Source organism: Limanda limanda, chromosome 21, assembly GCF_963576545.1.
Source record: "Limanda limanda chromosome 21, fLimLim1.1, whole genome shotgun sequence".
Lineage (NCBI taxonomy): Eukaryota > Metazoa > Chordata > Actinopteri > Pleuronectiformes > Pleuronectidae > Limanda > Limanda limanda.
In genome coordinates this window covers 12,146,386-12,165,887 of record NC_083656.1, presented here as the reverse complement: position 1 = coordinate 12,165,887, position 19,502 = coordinate 12,146,386, and the positions used below count along the sequence as shown (strand labels likewise).

The window sequence follows — 19,502 nt, the reverse complement described above, 5'->3', positions numbered from 1 at the left end:
GCACATTCCTACACCAAGGATGAACATTCCCCTTAAGTTCAATCAAGTTGCACCAATTTACTATGACTCACATGCAGATGTTAGCTACCTAAATAGGCCTTATTCTGTTTCCCATCAAACTCATGCATTACTGCCTGAGAGCTGGTGTAAAAAACACAATTTTTAGCTAAATCCACACCAAAACGTGATGGAATCTTTTGTGGCCCAACTTTTGTGGAAATCTGTTATGTAGTTTTTGCGTAATCCTGCTGACAAACAAACATAAGCAAACATACAAGAAATCAAACCAAAGGAGAGGGATGTAATGTGCAGAAGCAATGTGACAGACTGATAACCGAATCAGGGAAAATACTTCTCAAAAACAGTAACTATTTTTTATTTCACATCAGTTTTCATACGTACGAAACTGCAGCATAAAAAAAAAACTAAAATAAATTCAAAATTTAGAAATGACTGAATAAACAAAATAATCCATTCATTAAAAAAACAACAACTGTATTCTAAAACCACACACAATGTTAATTTAATTAAATAAAAACCTCTGCGGCACAAAGCTTCTACACAACTACTTCACAAAAAGAAATATTTATGGAACAATAAAATTACAGTATATACCAATGGAACTAGGCAAATTGACTAAATGAAACAGATCCGAGGCCCTCAGAGGCCCTGCACCTCCCACAGCAAGATCTCATTATAAGCCACTGTGAAAAAAAGCGTCCCAGTGGGTGAGAAGTGACACGTCTGCAGTGAGTCACTGTGCTGCAGGAAGTCCTGAAACCTGCCGCTGCTCGACTTGATTAACTTCAACACGCGCTCTGGTAAGAGATAAGACACAGAGGGAGAAATGTATTACACGTGAGCTCGAAACTTTTATTACACTTTCATTTAAAATTCAAGTTTACCTTTTGATCCCACAGCTACGAGCTGAGACTTAGAGGAGAGACCAAAGCATGTGGCCCAGTGGGGCAGGGCAATCTTTTTAATTATCTGCAGAAAAACAAATAAAACAAATAAATTTTGCATGATATTAAACACATTAACCATGATGAGGTACAAAAAAAAATCCCCACACAATGAAGCAGGGGGAGCTGCGGTACCTGTTTTTTAGTCAGGCTGTAGAAGGACAACTCTTTCTCTACTCCGTAGCCTGTGTAGACCACCAGGTCAGGGTCTGTTGGACAGAAGGCAGCCAGGCTGGGAGGTGGGCTGTCGTCCTGCAACACAAATTGTTTATAGATATATGACAATGACTGAGCTAAATGTTCTTGTGAAGATATTTTAAAAACAGGACAAAAAGATATGTTGGAAAATGTCAAAAGAACAAATAAAAACATACATGTAGAATAAAAAAGGCTGAGGGGAAGTATTGAATGCAAATGTGTGTTAAGTGAGTATGAGTATAGACTACGAAACAGAGCTGAAAATCCAGTATGGATGTACCATAGGTATGAACACGTGCAGAGACATTTCCATTCATTACCGTGTACCATCAGTTAATCAACAGCCAGTACCTCCAAATAGGCAGGAGCGGGAAACGTCAGCCAGTCTAGGAGATCGCACTTGTCCTTCAACCAATCGGCAGCCCACACACTGACACGTCTGTCAGCACTGGCTGTCAACCACATCTCCTTTTCTTCCAACGCGAAATTCTTACACTAAGGATGAGAAGATAAAAAAACACTTCAAAGACGTACTGATATAACAAAATGTGATACATACCTACTTATGAATAAAAACAAATGTAGTGACTGCTTCTAAAATACAGACACTCAGGCTGGTGTTTTACTATTCTGTCTCATAAGTGTTCAAGTTATTATTTATTTTTCAGCGTGTACCGTTTCTAACAGACTTATATTTCTGCCACTTTCTCTTACTGATAAAACTAACACAAATCTTCCGCCGAATGAAATTGTTACTAAAAGGACAAATTGAATGTGGGTACTTCTGAAGTCTTTGTTCAGTTTCTAATGTGCCGTCACATTAAGCTGAGATAAAGCTCCATTCTCTGATTCATGACTCACTGAGCTGACCTCTTCAGTCACACACTGGATGGTGTTAATCTGAGCTCCTTTGTGGTCCCTGATGATCTGGATAGTCGCTCCATTCACGGGGCTGCTGACAGCTACGAGACCATTCTTCCCCCCTGAAAGGATCACGTGACCTGTTGGGGTCGAAAAGCAGATACTGAATGAATCGTAGCAGCTATGATGTAACATGACACTTCACTGGCAGTACATGGACTTGATCATTGGTCTTTAAATTGGAAGGAAGAATTAGTTATGACCCATTTCTTTGACCATGCATACATTTTTCTATAAGGCTACATCCACACTAACAAACATTATGCCAAGTTCCGACCTAGGTATTTACAATGTAATAACTTAAAAAAATCTACTTAAACAACAAAAAATCCACGACTTGATAATTACTTTAATAATGTACATTTACCTTTGTCTGGCTCTTGCTCTCCTTAGCTTAAAAGCTGAATATAGCATAAGTCAGGGGCACCTCACCACTACATGTACCCCATCCTGCACTGTGATTACAATTAAGATATTTAGCCTGCCAGAAATCTATCACTTTTGTTTTTAAATCTGCAGAGTAGTTTGTCAAACCCTAAACATGGACATTTGGAAACACTGCTTTAGTTTGAAAACTCCAGGGTTGTGTTTTAGTCTGAGGAAAAGAAAGAATTATGCAGACACCCACATGTACTTCCTGATGGCTACATATCAATCAAGCCTTATCCCACCCTTGTTTGTCATGTTCCTGTCACCTGACCCTTCTGAGCAAAAAAAAACATCAACTTTAAATACTAGTAGGGCCGGGTCTAGGCAGGGGCAAGAGGGGGCCTGGCTCCCTCAAATAAATGTTGTGCCCCCTCAAACTAAATCCCAATTTATAATAATAATAATATAATAAAGCACAATGCCCCCTCAAGATTTGTGGCTGCCCCCTCATACATGCCTGTCTAGACCCGGCCCTGGTATTGAATGAAACACGGTTGGTCATTTTAAAGTATTGTTGAGCTTGTTGTCTTTGCTAGCAGCCTTTGTGCAGTTCAATTTTAAATCTACAGCTGCCTACAACAAGGAGGAGAGGTATTATCAGAAAACAAAGACATATTAACGTGGATGTAGCCTTGGTGTTTGACCATTGGAACAATAACCTTTTGAATCAGAACAGTTCATGGTGCTTAAAGCCAGGAAGGGATCACTTAAAGAAACAGACAGGAGAGGGACGACCAGGGGAAAGTCTTGATCTGAGTAATACCAGCAGATGAAAGTTTTCTGAAACTGCTCTCTCACCACTAGCCGAGTACTGGATGGCAGTGACGGCAACTTGATGGGGATGCAGCTTCATCTCCATCTCTGAGGAGGCAAGTCGGAAGATCCTCAGGGTCCCGTCACTGTATCCTGCAGCCACACATGCACTGTTCTCACTGGGAGAGGGACTCCAGCACACACAGCAACAGGCCTGACAGAGAAACAAAGAAAAGCAGCTGTGTAGTGAATGTAATTACCGGCACAGTGGGTATAATTCCACCTGTCTGCACAAAGAAGGAAATATGCCCCTGATGTAATAAGCATAATTACCGGGAGCTTTGCTTATAATTTTTATAGTTCTGTACTTAAAAAGACAAAGGAATAAATAGTCATCACAAACTTTTAACTTGCTATGGAGCAGAAACACCAGGAGACCAACAATTCATTGGTTGATGTTGTTAGAATCCCTAAAAATATAAATGATCTTTCTCTGATTTCCCCAATCATATTTACAGCTGATATCCAGTTAGAAATAGGGATGCACCGATCCGCTTTTTTCACCTCCGATACCGATATCTGAGGTTTAGTATCGGCCGATACCGATCCGATACCGATACTAATTAAACAGTCGGATTCCCCTGGTCCGCACCAGTTCTAAGTCACCCGCGGGCGAGTTCACCACCATTGCAGCTCCGCCGGTTCCGTTCAAACTGAGCAGGGCGGGAGACCCGTCCGGCACCGGGCTGGCGGAGGGACCGGGAGCCGGACCGGGAGCGGGACCGGGAGCCGGACCAGAACCCGGACCAGGAGCCGGAGCGGGAGCGGGACCCGGAGCGGGACCCGGACCGGGACCCGGACCGGGGTTCACAGACGCCGGGGGGAAGCTAGCGGCGGCGGCGTGCGGAGTGGGCAAAGTTCCGGGTCCCGGTCCGGGTCCCGCTCCGGGTCCCGGTACCGGGGCAGCAGCACCAGCAGCCGGCAGCCCGGCTCCGGGGAGCACCGCGGCCACGGTGGAGGCGGCTTGGCTCGCACCGGGAACCGGGGGAGAGGCGCCGGGCACTGTCGGCTCCGCACGGCGTGTTGCTTGTGTATGACGTCACTCACAGCGCACAGCATAGAATTACACAGAATAGATCAGCCGATATGGATCGGCCCATTGGCACCGATACCCGATCTAGAAATTTCTTCAATATCGGTACCGATACCGATACAAATATCGGATCGGTGCATCCCTAGTTAGAAATCCCCAGCGTTCCTTCAATTTCAACAAGACCTGACCCACCTATTAAGGTAGAATATTTCCTAAATGCGTCCCCTCACCTGGTTGAGCACCTGGAACTGCACCACCAGTTCGTTGCTGGGCACCGACCACACCCTCACGCTGCCGTCCTCGCTGCAGGTGGCGAAGTGATTCTCGTCAGGGCTGAACACGACATCATTAACCTAGACAGCGGCAAAAAAGAGAGTGTGACGTCACCGTGTCTGAAAGATGTTAAAATTACATCAAGCGAACATCAGAAACTCGACTGATGCTTCTGAAAAACAGAATTCCTCAGAGGTCATGTCATTTTCATCCTTCGCTTCTGAATCTTTCCTGAAAGTGGCTGCACTTTCCTGATTCATTCAGAATTGCGCTTTTCCCTTTTTAGTAAAAAAAAATCTTCATCTCTTTCAGTTTCAGTTTCAGTTAAGTCAAACTGCAAGAAATATGTTCACAATCTCCCCTTGTGTTCCATGTTATAGAGTTTAATAATATCCAGAACTTTTTGATGTCAGATTGTAGCTGACATTTGACTGTTAAGATATAAAAATGCCATTATGTTATTTTCGACATTTGTGTTAAATTCATAATCAGCTTGAAGTCTTCGGTTATGGCCCAAATCTTGTTTTTTTCGGGCACATTGACCTTGACCTCCAAAATCGTTTTTAAAAATCCCATCAAGGTTTTCTGAGCTGAGGGATTCAGCTTAATATGGCATAAATAATTCAGCCAGACAGGGTGCTGTAAACAAGATTTAGTTCAGGACATGACATTTGTTGACATTTTGTCAGGACAAACTGTGAAAAGGTTTGATGCTGTGTTTGCTCACTGCACAGACATGTTACATGTGTTAGCAAGTCTTGGGCAGATGTGTACCATCAAGCCATCAACAATAATATGTTGTAATAAGTTATAAGTTTAAACCTTATACTCTAGCTCTTCCCAGAGACACAAGATTTGGATGTGGTTATTTTTCATTTGTCAGGCCTGGTGACAGAGCTGTGGTACCTTGGTCTTGTGCCCGCTGACCAGCCGGATGCTGCTGTTATCGGACCAGTTGATGTACCAGAGAGTTCCCGCTGTGGTTCCAACGATGCCCATGTCTATTGTGTTATCAAATGCTGCGCTGACTACGGTTCCGTCCAGCATGATCTCTTTCTCCAACACCACAGTGGTCCATCTAAGGAAAAGACACAGGTCACCACAATAAATGCAGGGCTGTGTGTTAACTGCTTTAACACGTAGCACTGGTGTAACGGCGGTTGATAGTTTTGTAGCACATGTAAACATCTGTTATCGTCAATAAGGACAACTGCAGGTAGTGCAGTTTATCACTTTAACAGGCATGTGACAAGACAATGACTTGTTGCATACACGGCATACACATTCCAATGGGGTATTTGATTAAAAATGGGAAAATACAACTTAATTTTCCTTCGTTAAAGTTAATTTACCAGATTGTAACGTCTCTGTCTGATCTATGTGGCTAGCTCCACGTGCTGAGGAACGTATACATCACATGTGAAGAGTCTACTGCCGAGATCAAACATACATATAGCCTTAAGAAAAAGATACACACCTGTCCTCCACATGGCAGACTTGTTCCTGGGGCTCCAGGCTCTGAATAGCTTCGACCTCCCACAGTCGGAACCAGCGGGTGTTGCTGCCCGTCAACAGACGGTTCCCTCGACACAACAGCACTCCTGCACCAGGAAACCACACCAATCTCATTCACATTGCAGGTTCATTTACCGAGTGGAATAAAAAGCATCTCCACAATTTAATACAAGCAACTAGAAGATAATAATGCTGGTATGTATTTTTCGGGAACTTCAGCTAAAAGTATTATTATCCTAACTAGATGGTCAGAATGTATAATAAATATGTACCAATCTCTCCCTTATCTGCTTCCCAGGTCATAAAGCAATCCTGTGTGTTCACGTCCCAGACGCAAACATGTCCTCGGTTAGTGGCAGTGAACAGAAAGGAGTCCGTGTGATAGCACAGAGCAGTCAGCTCCACATCCCCGACCGCCGCAGGTGCTTTTACCCTCTGGACCTGAAAGGGTGAAAGACAGGTCAATCCTTATGTACCAGGGTGTGTACAAGTACAATAATTACCGACAAGAACACACTGAATGTGCAGTTGAAAATGATACAGTATTTCCTATTACAATTTCTGTTTTACCTGGAGGTCAACATCCAGGTCATGAGTGTGGAGGAGGCAGAAGTAAATCCCCTGGCTGCCCACACAGGCAAGCTGGCCGGCTGCAGAGCGGCTGAAGGCTGCATCATGGATCGGTCCAGACATGCTCACGCTGGACAGCAGCTGGAAGGTCTTGGTGCTCCACAGAGCCAGCTCTGGCTCAGAGAAGTCTCCTAGAGGGAATTGGGAAGAAACCCGTTGTAGTAACAGTAGCAACATTTGTTATTTGTCATTATGCCAAGAGTTTAAATTCAAATTTTACTGACCGACAGAGAGAAAGAAGCGATCGTCCCTGGAAAAACAGAGACTTTGCACCGCCCCTCTGTGGAAGGAGATGCTTTTATGACATGTTCCATTCTGCACATCCCAAATGCAGACGAGGCTCCTGCTGCCGTTACTGCCGCCTGCTGCTGATGCCATTTTCTAGGCAGGAGATAACAAGACGCAAAGCATTATTACATTAAGCGCAAGGCAAACTTGATTTGTAGCTGTCTCTGTGGTCTGAGCAGCGTGACTTTAGGTTCACAGAATCGAACACAAACTAAATGTCAAAAACTATGATAAAAGTACCTGTGCATCATTTGAGATCGCAAGACAAGAGATCTCCTCACTGTGGCCTTGCAAGTGTCTCTGACATCCTGTATGAAGGTGCTCCACCACCACCACGCAGCCACACGAGTACGCAAATAAACCTACAGAAAATGTATTAAGAGACAACAACTTTCACCAACCTCAGTTTTATAGTTCATTATTTATTTTAATTTACAGTTAATGTTTAACTTTGACTTTCAGTATATTATAATGACCTTGGTCAGGGCTCCACACCATGTTGCCACGGCCATTGCCATTGTAGCCAATCACTGCTTTCAGCTTGATGCCCTCCTCTCCTGGTTGGGGAGCCACAGCCGCCTGAATCCGAGAAAACAGTCAGACTGGAGTGCAAGGATATCAAAGCGCAAGAATATCAAAGCACTCCTTGACTACAGTTCATTATAATACAAATTGTTGCTTACCTGATCAATAGTGGAGGGCTTGAAACGTGGGATAAAGTGCCTGTAACAATCTGGACGTATTGGCTTCTTGCCTTTTGACTGAACTTTAAAAAAAAAAAAAACGAATTAAGAAATAAATACAACAGCAGAAGAGAAGTCAGTTCACTGCAAATATTAAATATGGCAGGGGAGCACTTACTAGTGTCGTTATGGAAGCTATTCAGGGAAGGTGTTTTGACCATCTCTGTTACTTTGAGGAAGGAGGCGGCAGATCTGGGACCAGATGACGGACCTGAACCACTGGGTGGGCCCGGAGAAGTTATGATGGTTGGGGTGTCTGCACAAAGAGACGAAGTGCCAAAAGTTTCAGAAGAGAAAACACTACAATTACAGCCTGACAGTCGTACACCTCCACCAACCACTAAAGTTACACGGAATAAGGTCCCTATAATCCACATCCCTTCATCCATAAAACACTTTGGTTGTAGCCAATAGCAACGAACACATGCTGAGTAAGATTGTGGCACGTCAATTAAGGTGTTGCTAAGCAACAATTGGGGATTGGCTTTTTTAGCTAAAGGCTGAAGTATTGAGGTTCACACCAGTAAGACAATTTAAATATTTCATATACGCAAGTTCATATCTATTCACATGAGCGGGAGAACTAACCATCCCGATCAGCTTGGTATGTCGTGCTGATCTCCAGATGTGGAGGTGGTGAGGAAGGGAGGGGTGCTTTTTGTCGAGGCATCCCATTGGCCAACTGAACTTCACTCACTGCAACATCTACATGAAAACACAAATTAAAGAAATACATTGAATTTAGTCAGAAGATTTGGATCAGGTACACTCTATTATTCTAGCATTTCAATGACCTCAATGTAAATTTACCTGATCTAGGGGCCGAGGGGTGGTTTACTCTGAGAGGTAAACTGTGAGTGAAGACAGAGCGAATTGGACACTTACCAATAAAACTCATGAAGCGTAACACACAACAAGATTCACAGGCGAGATCGATTATTACCTTTTTTCAGTCAAAGAGTAACTAGAATGCGCCAGAAAGTCCCACAGAAATATGGCGTCTCCCACTGAGACAACTCCCATTTGGTCCGGGGTGAAGCTCACCTGGCAGATAGGCTGACTGTGACCTATGAACAACTGCTCCAGAGAAACAAGCGTCTCAGTCACGACAGAAATCACATAACCTTCTAATACTTCTACTTCAAAGTGACACAAAGACAACATACTTTCTGCGGAAGATACTTAATAAAATTTAAATCTGAAGAGTGTGTGTAAGGTACATTTTAGCCACTAACAGTAAGAGGTAAAAGGGATCTAACTGTTGAGTACCTGTGAGTTGACATCGAGCTGCATGTTATAATCCCACACTTTAACAGCATTGTGTCCCGCAGTCAGCAGGAATCGACTGTCCTCACTAACAGCCAAGGATGAGATCTGGTGTTTGTGAACCTTAGACATCTGAAAGGAAAATCAAAACAAACTCTGAAATGTAACTGAAAATTGGATCAAATGATGGTGTAGAGACAACCTGTGCATATCAAAACCCTCTGTCTCTTGTTACTCTCTCTGCGGACACATTTCCCACATTCTTCTACCCTGTGAGCTTCTTGTCGTCAGTATCTCTGTCAGGTGATCTCATGTTCTACTGAAACTTTTTAAACACCTTCCTCTGCTTAATCTTGTACACTTTCAGCAAATAAATAAAAACATTGCAAAATAATTTGCTGATAACTTAAGACACAACATCTGTGGTGTTACCTCTCGAAGCAGACGGCCTGTCTTAGTGCTAACCCAGAGGATTTTGTTAGCAGATGTCGCAACCAGCAGATGTTCAGTGGAGGCCAGGGAGAAGCAGACCTTCAGTGCAGAATCCAGACGAGGGCTCTCTACGTCCAAAATACTCACATCCACGTGGAGCAACTGGGTAAGGATGACATGTGTCAGTCGGACCCATAAGAGAAGGGTGATGAAGCAAGCCTCACTACTCATTAGGCATGAAAGGTGTCACTGTGGGAGATACCTCATCCAGAGACCGTGCGTCAGCAATAGTGACGATGTACTCGGAGGGACCGACAAAAGCCAGACAGCGGCTGTCGCTGCGCACTGTGAGAGCGTCTGGGGCGCGCTCCGTGCCTCGGGCTACCACATTACCTAGGAAATCAGGTACAGAGTGAATCTCAAGACGATGTTAAATGTGGCTTTCGGATAAACTAACTGTGATGCAAACTACTTAGACTTTGAGTAAAGTCAGTTCAAGCAGTATCACATTGTGTTGGCTAGCTAATGATATTTGATTCTGTGCTTGCATGAAAGGTTTATGGTTAGATTAAGTGTAACATATGATACTACTACAATTGTCTTGAGGTATATTTGTGTGTGTGTGTGTGTGTGTGTGTGTGTGTGTGTGTGTGTGTGTACATACATACAACTCTGATGACATTGTGATCTTCCTCAGAGGAGTTATAAAGTGCAAGGGAGCCCTGAGAGTCAGCACTGTACATGTACTCCCCGTCCGGAGAGAAGGCAAGACCCACCACTTCACCAATGTGATGCCTGTAATATATATATATACACATACTGTATGTAAGCAGAAATATATATGCTGAGAAATAGGAATACAAAATCAGTCAGTACTCTACTGGCGGATACACTTTTTAACAGCAGTTATGGTGATATCTCTTGCAACTTAAAATGCACCAAAACTGACCCACATGGCAGATATTAGGTTTAGGACATAAACACAGACGAGAATTTCACATATTCATTTGATAGTGCAGTCATTACCGTACCTGTTATCTACATCAAATTATAATTGCAAAATTGTTCCTTTAATATCAAGGTCAATTTACTATTCCAGTCAAATTATAATGTATTTTAAGCATTGTATACTGTGTGTAACAGAACATATCATGCTATATAATACACTGTAGTAATTGCATCCATGCAAACATATGGTATCCACAAGAGGAAGTTAGTTCAGACGTACTTGTGTTCAGCCAACAGTTTGGCACTTGAGATGTCGAAGACCCGGATGACGCCCGAGTTGGAGCCACAAGAGAAGACCTGCTCACTGGGATGGAAGGCCACTGAACAGGGGCTGTCCTCAGACACAAAGTCGTACAGCTACACACAGGAGACAACAAGACAGACATTCAGTCGTAGAGAGTGAACAAGGACTTTGGTGGTTGGATTATTAAATAAAAACAGACAATTGTAATCGCTCGCTTTTTATAAATCACAAACTAGCCTAGAAAGAGAGATTAAAAACAGCCTCACGTGGCCTTGCTTCAGCAGAGAAAGTAAAACTGAACAGACTTGAGCCTTTTTATGTCTCGTTCAACCAACTGAAGGACAGTGTCTAGTCACCGAAATTAGGAAAAGAAATTGACTTGACGTGGATTGACCTGCTGTAAGGAGTCCATATTCCAAATGCGCACTGTGCCGTCGGAAGAGGCAGTTGTGAGATGCCGACGGACGCCGTCCACACTGAAGCCAAGCACAGTGTCTGTGTGCGACCTCATCAGCGTGTTGTACCCGCGGCTGCTGACATCAAGGAAACCCAGGATACCGGTTGAGGTGGCTGCCAGGACCTGAAGACTGTCCGATGAGACAGACACCAGGCTCACAGGTCCCTCGTGCTCTGGGAAACGATGACATGTGTCTCAGTGAGGATGTGAACTATCCCCTACAGTTTAGTTTGCTGCAGGTTAATGTCAGGCCTAACCCTGCTGTGCCTACCAGCCTCCAGGAAGACGGCAGAAAAATCAAGGGGCCACAGACGCAGGAAGCCGTCTTCAGAGCCCGTGGCACAGAATGACGAGCACACGCTGATGCTGTTGATGGCGATGCCGGGACCTGTGGCACACAAGCACCCAACCTCATGTCTTCACAGGCTCTGCTTCAAAATATAAAATAAACATTTTCCTGCTCCGAATGAGTTCAGACATACCTGTGTTAAAAGTCAATTTCTCTCTACGGCCTGCATGCTGCTGCGGTGCAGGCAACAGTCTCCTCACATTTCTAATGACTACGCGGCTGTAGTCCACCTCAAAGATATGGCCACTGCGACTGCTGGCAAATCTGTGGGAAGAGAGTCATCTTTTATTAATTCCATTTTCTGAATATCCAGATAAAATTCATATTTCTTACAATGATGAGGGATCTTTCACTCACAGGGTTTGATCATCTGGATGCTGGCTGGAGGCGTTTCCCTCCTCAAAGGCCACGTCGGTGAAGTCCATGGAGTGGTAGTCCCCCAGGTTTACTGGACAGGAGCGCAGCGTCCCGTTCCGTACTCGCCACAGACGAATATTGTCACGACCACAAGACACCAACCTAAAAGCAGCACGCTCACATATTTAGTCCCAGAATTCGAAATAACAGACAAGTCGATATGATGCCTATTTCTGTTCTACTCTTTCTACTACAAAAATCTGCTGAAGTGACACAACTCTCTTTACACAAGCACACTTTTCATTGTTTGATTATTCAATTCTGTCTTATGCTCCAGACATTCAACACAAAAAAGCCTTAAAACAGTGGTTCATCCAGAATAATTTAAAGCTGCATTCTCTAGCTTTGAACTGAACATTGATGCTGGTGATTTGGCTGTTTGTAGCTTTCTGAGGGTTTTGGGTTGATCATGAATTCAGTGAATAGCTGATCAGCAGTGAGCACTGTGGGAGTCAACAGGCGACACAGGGGCCTTGCTGTCATTGCAAACTGCCACAGGTACCAGCCATGAATCAAATAATGCTAATGCAACATTCCTAAATTCATATTCAATGAGGTTATTAGGTCTCTAGGTAGTACAATCCCTTTCACAGCTTGTTCGCTTATGCCTGTATCACAGTCTTTCATTGTTGTTGTGTCTTTCCTCTTCATCATATTGATGGTTCAGCTACTGTTCCCTGATTTACTGAGCTGCTAGGAGTGTAATGACTCATCAGTCATCACTGGAGAACTACAACCTCATTTTATTAAGAAAGTGTCCACTGAGAATGTACTACCTTTCTATGTGAATGTGTTGTGCAAAATATAACATCTATATTATGAGAGGAGATGTCCCGTCTCAGTGTGTATGTGTGTGATGTAGAAGAAACATAGCAAATGTTCGGCCATTTATAAAACTATACAGATGCTGAAAAGCTGATTCATGCCTTAATTTCTAGCCAATTCTTGTATGAAAGGTGCTTAACAAATTAAGTCTGTTATTATTATTATATGCAGACATGCACTTTTGGTGAAAAGAATCAATCAATACGTGACTAAACACAGAAACCAGGGTACCTTGTATCATCAAAGAAGGCGATCTTCATGGTGTTAATGTCCACATCGGTGTGAGCTTTGGCTAAGATGGTCACCTCTCCACCTTTAGTGATGTTCTGAGTGTTCCACACCACCACCATCTGAGAAAAGCAGAATTAGTCATGCAAATATATACAGTCTGCTTGCAGCTAAGGGCAATAATTTATAGTTATAATTCGTCATTTGAAATTACAACTAGATGAGTCAGTCAGAGAAGTGATTAAATGGGCCGCTCAGCAGTTTCTCATCTGAATCTAATGACACACATGGTTCTGCCTACAGAGACCAGCTAGTGCTAAATGCCTTAAACGATGGAATTTTCATGTGGAAACATTTGCATTCATAAGGCTTACTGTTTTAGTGTGGCTGTCTTTACCCACTCCACAGAGAACACTGCCACTGTGGGAGAAACTGTATAATGGAAAGAAAAGAGAGCAATTTTAATTGAGCGAGCAGCGTTTAACATGTGAATGCATCATGTATATGACGTGTGCAGTTGGTTACCTAAGAGAGGATAATGAATGAGCATGAATTCTGAACATTGCCAGACAGTTTCCTTTGTGGTAGTTCCATACTCGAACTACACTATGATTACCAGTTTGCGCTGAGGCCAGCAGGGTTGCGTTGGCATTAAAAGCTAGGGCAGACACCTACAGAGAAAAAACAAGTGTCAAAAAATACATTTCTGTAACAAAGACACAAGAAAATGCTGTCTCTTTGCCTTGCAACCACGTTTCAAGGCCTAGAATTAAGCAATTCAAAGAGCCTTTCAAAGGAGGCCATCGTAAACATATAACCACTCATTTACCTTATCAGTGTGGCCAATAAAGAATCTCTGCTGGTTCGAAGAAATCTTCATAGAGACGATAATTGCATGACACGGATAAACCACTGCATCACCTGATTTGGTCCACAGAGCCTGTAGCGGAATACAAAGCAAATGTTAGACCTCTAGTTTATAACGTAGGATGAAGCCAGCCTACTTTTTATTATAGTTTAGATTAAAAGGGGCATACATTTTTAAAAGTGCCTCCTCCAAATCCAATGATTCGATTGAGATTGAGAATAGGGTCTGGAAGCAGCTTCTAATGAAGAGAGCAGAAAAAGCAGATTTGTAAGGTTTAGTAATGAGCTTCATTCCCCTCTAACTCACTCTCATCTATTACCTGCTGTTTGGTTTCTTTAGCTGATGACAAATGAAGAGGATGTGGAGGAGAACTGCAAACAAACTGGGAATATGACAAGGGGAACAGTGTTTTCAAAGCAGTTACTTAACTGTATTGGATGCATTGTGATCTCGTGCACTATAATGAAAATGATATACCAGAGAGAGACATCTAGTATATTTGTGTTCTTTTCTCTTTTACAGTAATTTTTTTCAGACATAAATTCTGAAGCATTACCATACAATTACATCTGGACGCAGTTCAATACTTAAGTTGAATCGAAAGTACAGTCTAGTCCATGTGAAGCTTCACCTCTTCTTCACTTTCCTCCCCGTATTTGCTGAAGGCGTCCTCAGGGTGCGCAAACACATGGACTTCACTGTCATCAGTATCACAGGGTGACCTGGATCTGAGCTGGTGTGGGCTGAAGCATGCGGACTGCTGCTGCTGCTGGTTATCATTATGGCAAAGCCAGTCGTCTTTTGGGTGAGAGGAGGGTTCACCCAACTCAGATATGTCTGTCACCACGGGGGTTCGATCCCTCAGCAGCTGAGGAGAATAAAAGGTTTTTTCAAAATCGTATTTGACTATTTAACAAAATTAAAATCTAGCTGGGTTAATACACAGAGGCTTGATGAAAGCTTGTACTGGAGCTTACTGATTTTGGGGTGGTGATCTGCTGGACGAGGGACACGCGGTCCTGAACTGGTTTGCTGAGGGTGACACAGCGAGATACCTCACCGCCTGTGAAAAAGGGGGGGCATGAATGTCATTCATCCATAATACCGGAAATGCCTATTAAGAAAGGCAAGAACTGAAAAAGATGTATTATAATGTATTTGCTTTGTAAGTATTGATTTCTAAAAGTAAACAGTGGAATGAAATGAATGATAACAAAATATTTTTTGTGGAGAAAAACAGATGTTTTAAGGAAAATCTTAAAAAGCTAAAGGAGTCAGACGTAAAGATCATCGCACACAAGGCAGAAAAATTGTTAAATACCATGTGATGAGAGTGATGTGCAGGGTGATATTTCATGACTTACTACCTGGATTGCCTTTTTGAATGGAGTCTAAGGGCAACTCTGTTCCCTCTGAGGGAAACCTGTTGGGGTAGGAGAAAAGAAGAGAGTCCATGGCAGTACACTGCAATAAAGCAGGCATTTGTAGTTTTCTTTCATTTGCAATAGTAGACTGTTGTTTTAAAAAAGGCAGATGATAAATTCAGAACTTTCTCTGATGAGGTAACCGTACTTGATATGGTCGTAGAGGTCATGCCAGGAGCTGCCCTTGGGCACAGGGAATGACATGTCTCGAGGCATGGGACCTGTTCCCAGAGAGGAGGCCAGTCCCATCAGCTTGGCCTCACTGAAAGAAACCCCTATTGAGAGAGAAAAGGACAAAGAGATGAGAACAATAAAAATGTATTGCATGCACAAAGAGGAGACTTTGTCTTATTCATTTGTTTTTGTTCTCTTATTTTTCACATGGCATTGCCTCAAACTAGTGACATGAGATGTGAATATCAAATATAAGATTTATGCATTATTAAAAACACAAAATAAAGCCACCTGGATCGAGCAGCAGGTCACTGGTAAACATGTTTTTCACTGCCAAGTTGGCACAAAGCTTGATGCTCTTCACGTGTCTGTAGCAGCGATTGACATAGACGGAGAGTGTGTGCTGCAGATCCAGCATCAGACAGGTCCAGCGCACTGAATTGGGCGCTGGACCCACGATACCTGAACACATAAACATAAAGATAAGTTACAATACGTAGAAAAGTACAGTGGACTCTAAGTAGCGCAACTAAGGAAATAAAATGAAATGATTATGGCCATATCAGTATGGTTGCATGTGTGTTTTACCAGGTCTTGCAGATTTGGATGTGCTCTCATAGACTGAATCCTTCTCAGCTCCGCACAGAAAAGGAAACTGGAGCCAGGTCGCTGTGGCCTTGAACTCTTTGAACATATTTGAAAAGGTGATACGCACAACCTGGCCCTCCTACATATCACAGCAGGGAGCAAGAGAGAGAGAAAGGAATAAGAAAATGCTTGTAAAGTTGTAAAAAGTCAATAAAAAGGTTCATATCCTAAACTGTCTTGATAGTGCTGCTTGAATGAGTAAAAATTTAGGTCTAAAAAGAATTAAGAGATTAAACTGAATCATTTTTTTCACACATTTCGACGGCAAACAAAAGGCTGTGGAGAATATTTGCTCCCACTTTTCTATTAGACTACAATGTCGACACATTGGAAAAACAAACTTTGAAATGTCACAGAATTATAAAGAAAGCTACGTTCGTTGCTTTCTTATCGTTGCGTTTAAAAATGAAGTGCAGTCGCATGACTGTTAATTAGGGACGGGAATCGGCAGGGACCTCCCGATACGATACTATCACGATACTTAGGTGGCGATGCGATATGTATTGCGATTCTGTGGGTATTGCGATTCTGTAAGTATTGCGATTCGATATTACGATTTCCTGGGATTTCTTTTGGTTATTTTTTTTTTTTTTTAAATACTGGACCATGGAAAAATTTTGAATCATACCTTCAAATACAACACAGTCAAATTCCCTTAGAGCTTTACAAGTTTTATTTAAAATATTAACATTAACTTAATTACTGCCGGGCAGCCAATAGAGAAAATAAATAAAAATGTGCCCTCTTATTGTATAGCCCCTGTCAAGTGCACACAAACTGAGAGATTTAGAGGTAAATTAAATAGAATGAAATAAACAAAAAATAAACAAAAAGTAGGCTATTGTTGTTTGCAAGTAGGCGATACAAAGCTAGTGCTTGGGTATGTTTAGATTCTTGTGCAAAAACAAGAGCTGGTCAACATGCTCTGGGGTGATGTTGCTCCCCCCATATACCCCCCCCCCCCCCGAATAAACCAATAAATATGTTTAAAAAAAATACATATATTTTTCCAAAATCGATTTGGGAGGCAGCATGGCGATTTAAAAATCGTCATTCACAATTATCGTGATTTGTAACTGAATCGATTTTCCCCCCCATCCCTACTGTTAATACAATCTTAAACGGCCTCAAACCAAAGACCATCTATAGAGCTGAAAGGCCAGAAAACAGCTTTACAGTGTACATGTTCACAGACTCATGCAATAAAATACATACCTCTGCGGCAACATCCAGGTGGACTACAAAGTATTTCCCAGGAATGGGTCTGAACAGAAGGTAGAAGTAGCGCCCGACCAGCCCCAGAGACTGGTTGGTGTTTTTGGGAACCAGGATGTAACTGTTGGCAGGAACAGGACCCCGGATTCTGAAAACTGAGCATTTCAGCGTCTTGTCCTAAGGGTGTCATGGAGATATATATATGGAATATATAGTTAGTTCATTAAAGGGATGAGGACCCTGCCAAGATTTGAAAGTCGGAAAGGACTGAGACAAAAGCTGTTTATTTAGCCAAATCATAATAGTGGACTACGGTGGGCCTGAAATGCAAATTTCACAAATGGGAAAACACAACATTTACTTGAAAAGGAAAATAGAGGAAGCTGCTGTGGACAAGGATCAACGCTGATTGGATGACAAGTGTCCATCTTTACAGCCAGGGCGTTTGTCCACTCAGAGACGATCACTGTCGACAGCAGCTACCTCTCTCTTTCCGTCAAAAGTGAAGTAGTTAAGTTTAGTTGTTGGGTTATTGTGTTTTGCTGTTGTGCTTTTTGTTCAGTTGCTGTGTTTTCTTATTTGTCCTTTGTCAAAGTGTATTGTTTTTATTTAGTTTTGCGATAGGCTGTTGTGCTTTTTATTTTGTTGTTGTGTTTTCTTATTTGTCATTGTGTTTTGGGATTTATTGTGGTTTTTTTTTTACCCTGTTGTGCATTTTGATCTGCCATTGGTTGTGTTGTGTTTTGCTGTCGTGTTATCCCATTTGTCATCGTGATTTGCACTTCAGAGGCACCCAAGTCGACAATATGGACACAACTGGAATCCATGAAGATGGAATCCAGCATGGCACACAGTTACCGTGTATGTTGTCACGTCCCCCTCTTTCGCAGACCTCTTCCAGTCTTCAACTCGGACATGTTTGAATACGTTGACGTAAGGATGCTGCCAACCTGCAGAGTCACAAACAGGCTTCACTTCACAGCAACAAGTTCAATGTATCAGTGTAAACTCATCCTCCACGTCACAGGCTCCTCTCTCACTCTCTGTGTTGTTTACAGTCACTTTACCTGTGGAGGCCATTGATGGCGACGGCAGGTAAATCCACTTGTTGACGTGTGTCGGGCAGAGGTTTAAATCCTCAGACGTTAGCTAGCAAACACGTGAATACCCCTCGAAACACTCGCTCCCATTTCCGCAGACGTTAACACAACATGCAACCATTTGTTTTACATCGTCATGAGGCGAGAGGACTTCTCCATGTCTCCCTGACACCGAGAGGAAAGCTGCAGTTTGGGGTTTGACGTCCAGCTTCAGTCGTATATTTCCCGCGCCAGCCTCCGCCGTTTGCCAGCGACGCGCAGAGACAGCACGGCACTTATGACGTCAGCGCGTTTCGTTCCCCGGGAACTCTGGGAAATGGAGTTAATTCCGTCCAATCTATCTTTCAAAGTTTGTCCTCCACACAGTTCTGACGGTGATTTACTTCACATTTGGAAATTGTCAACCTATCTCGCACACGCCTCATATTTACAGGTGATAAACCCCGCCTCCCTTAGCCTACGTTAATGGTCACACTAAATACATTTCTCTCATTTTAGGTAATTTTTACACCAGAGTACAACCCGATCCTCTGTGGACAATATGTCCCCGATCCTCTGTAGACATGTCCCCGATTCTCTGTGGCCGGGCCGGCCCTGGCAATGTTGGCACCCTAGGCGAGATTTCAAATTGGCGTAATTTACATATTATTAGATATTGTGCAATGAATAGGTGGGTGAATTACACTATGTCAATTTAAATAAAAAAAATAATTAAAAAAAGACCTGCGGGTGCAATTCCTGCGCAATGGTCTTCTGAGCAGGATGTGCACGCGCATTTTTTTAAAATTTAATTTAATTTTTGTATTTAATTTAATTTTAAAAATGTTATATTTAATTTGAAAAAGTTATGGTTCATTTTGTTTTTAAATTCACTTACTAGATACTGTGCCATGAATAGGTGGTTGAAGTCCTGCCAACACGAAAGCCTGGTGTCCTGGTTCCACCCATGGCAGCGTAGTGGCGTGGGGCTGGCTCATCCCTGCGGCCCAGGGAGTGCATTTCTCCGTGCTGGTTCAGCGGTAAATGATGCTGGTCTTCA

At 42.8% G+C, this 19,502-nt stretch overlaps 1 protein-coding gene across 1 annotated transcript; it reads right to left on the bottom strand.

Annotated features, from left to right (window-relative positions):
• Positions 1 to 504: 504 nt before the first annotated feature.
• On the bottom strand, positions 505 to 18,492 carry wdr90 (WD repeat domain 90). Its single transcript, XM_061095068.1, has 43 exons — positions 18,431 to 18,492; positions 18,222 to 18,313; positions 17,364 to 17,540; positions 16,089 to 16,227; positions 15,792 to 15,962; positions 15,475 to 15,601; positions 15,270 to 15,325; positions 14,880 to 14,965; positions 14,534 to 14,770; positions 14,222 to 14,284; positions 14,072 to 14,140; positions 13,864 to 13,974; positions 13,560 to 13,705; positions 13,409 to 13,466; positions 13,038 to 13,156; positions 11,922 to 12,083; positions 11,698 to 11,828; positions 11,487 to 11,603; positions 11,153 to 11,388; positions 10,735 to 10,871; positions 10,171 to 10,301; positions 9,769 to 9,899; positions 9,507 to 9,668; positions 9,078 to 9,206; positions 8,752 to 8,885; positions 8,619 to 8,659; positions 8,397 to 8,513; positions 7,927 to 8,064; positions 7,749 to 7,831; positions 7,542 to 7,644; positions 7,306 to 7,427; positions 7,002 to 7,158; positions 6,718 to 6,908; positions 6,420 to 6,588; positions 6,110 to 6,233; positions 5,539 to 5,710; positions 4,590 to 4,712; positions 3,312 to 3,480; positions 2,034 to 2,164; positions 1,515 to 1,658; positions 1,101 to 1,217; positions 906 to 990; positions 505 to 818 (listed from the first exon to the last, which is right to left on the bottom strand). The coding sequence occupies exons 1-43, from the start codon at positions 18,441 to 18,443 to the stop codon at positions 661 to 663; spliced, it is 5,478 nt and encodes a 1,825-aa protein (XP_060951051.1). The 5' UTR covers positions 18,444 to 18,492; the 3' UTR covers positions 505 to 660.
• Positions 18,493 to 19,502: the final 1,010 nt, after the last annotated feature.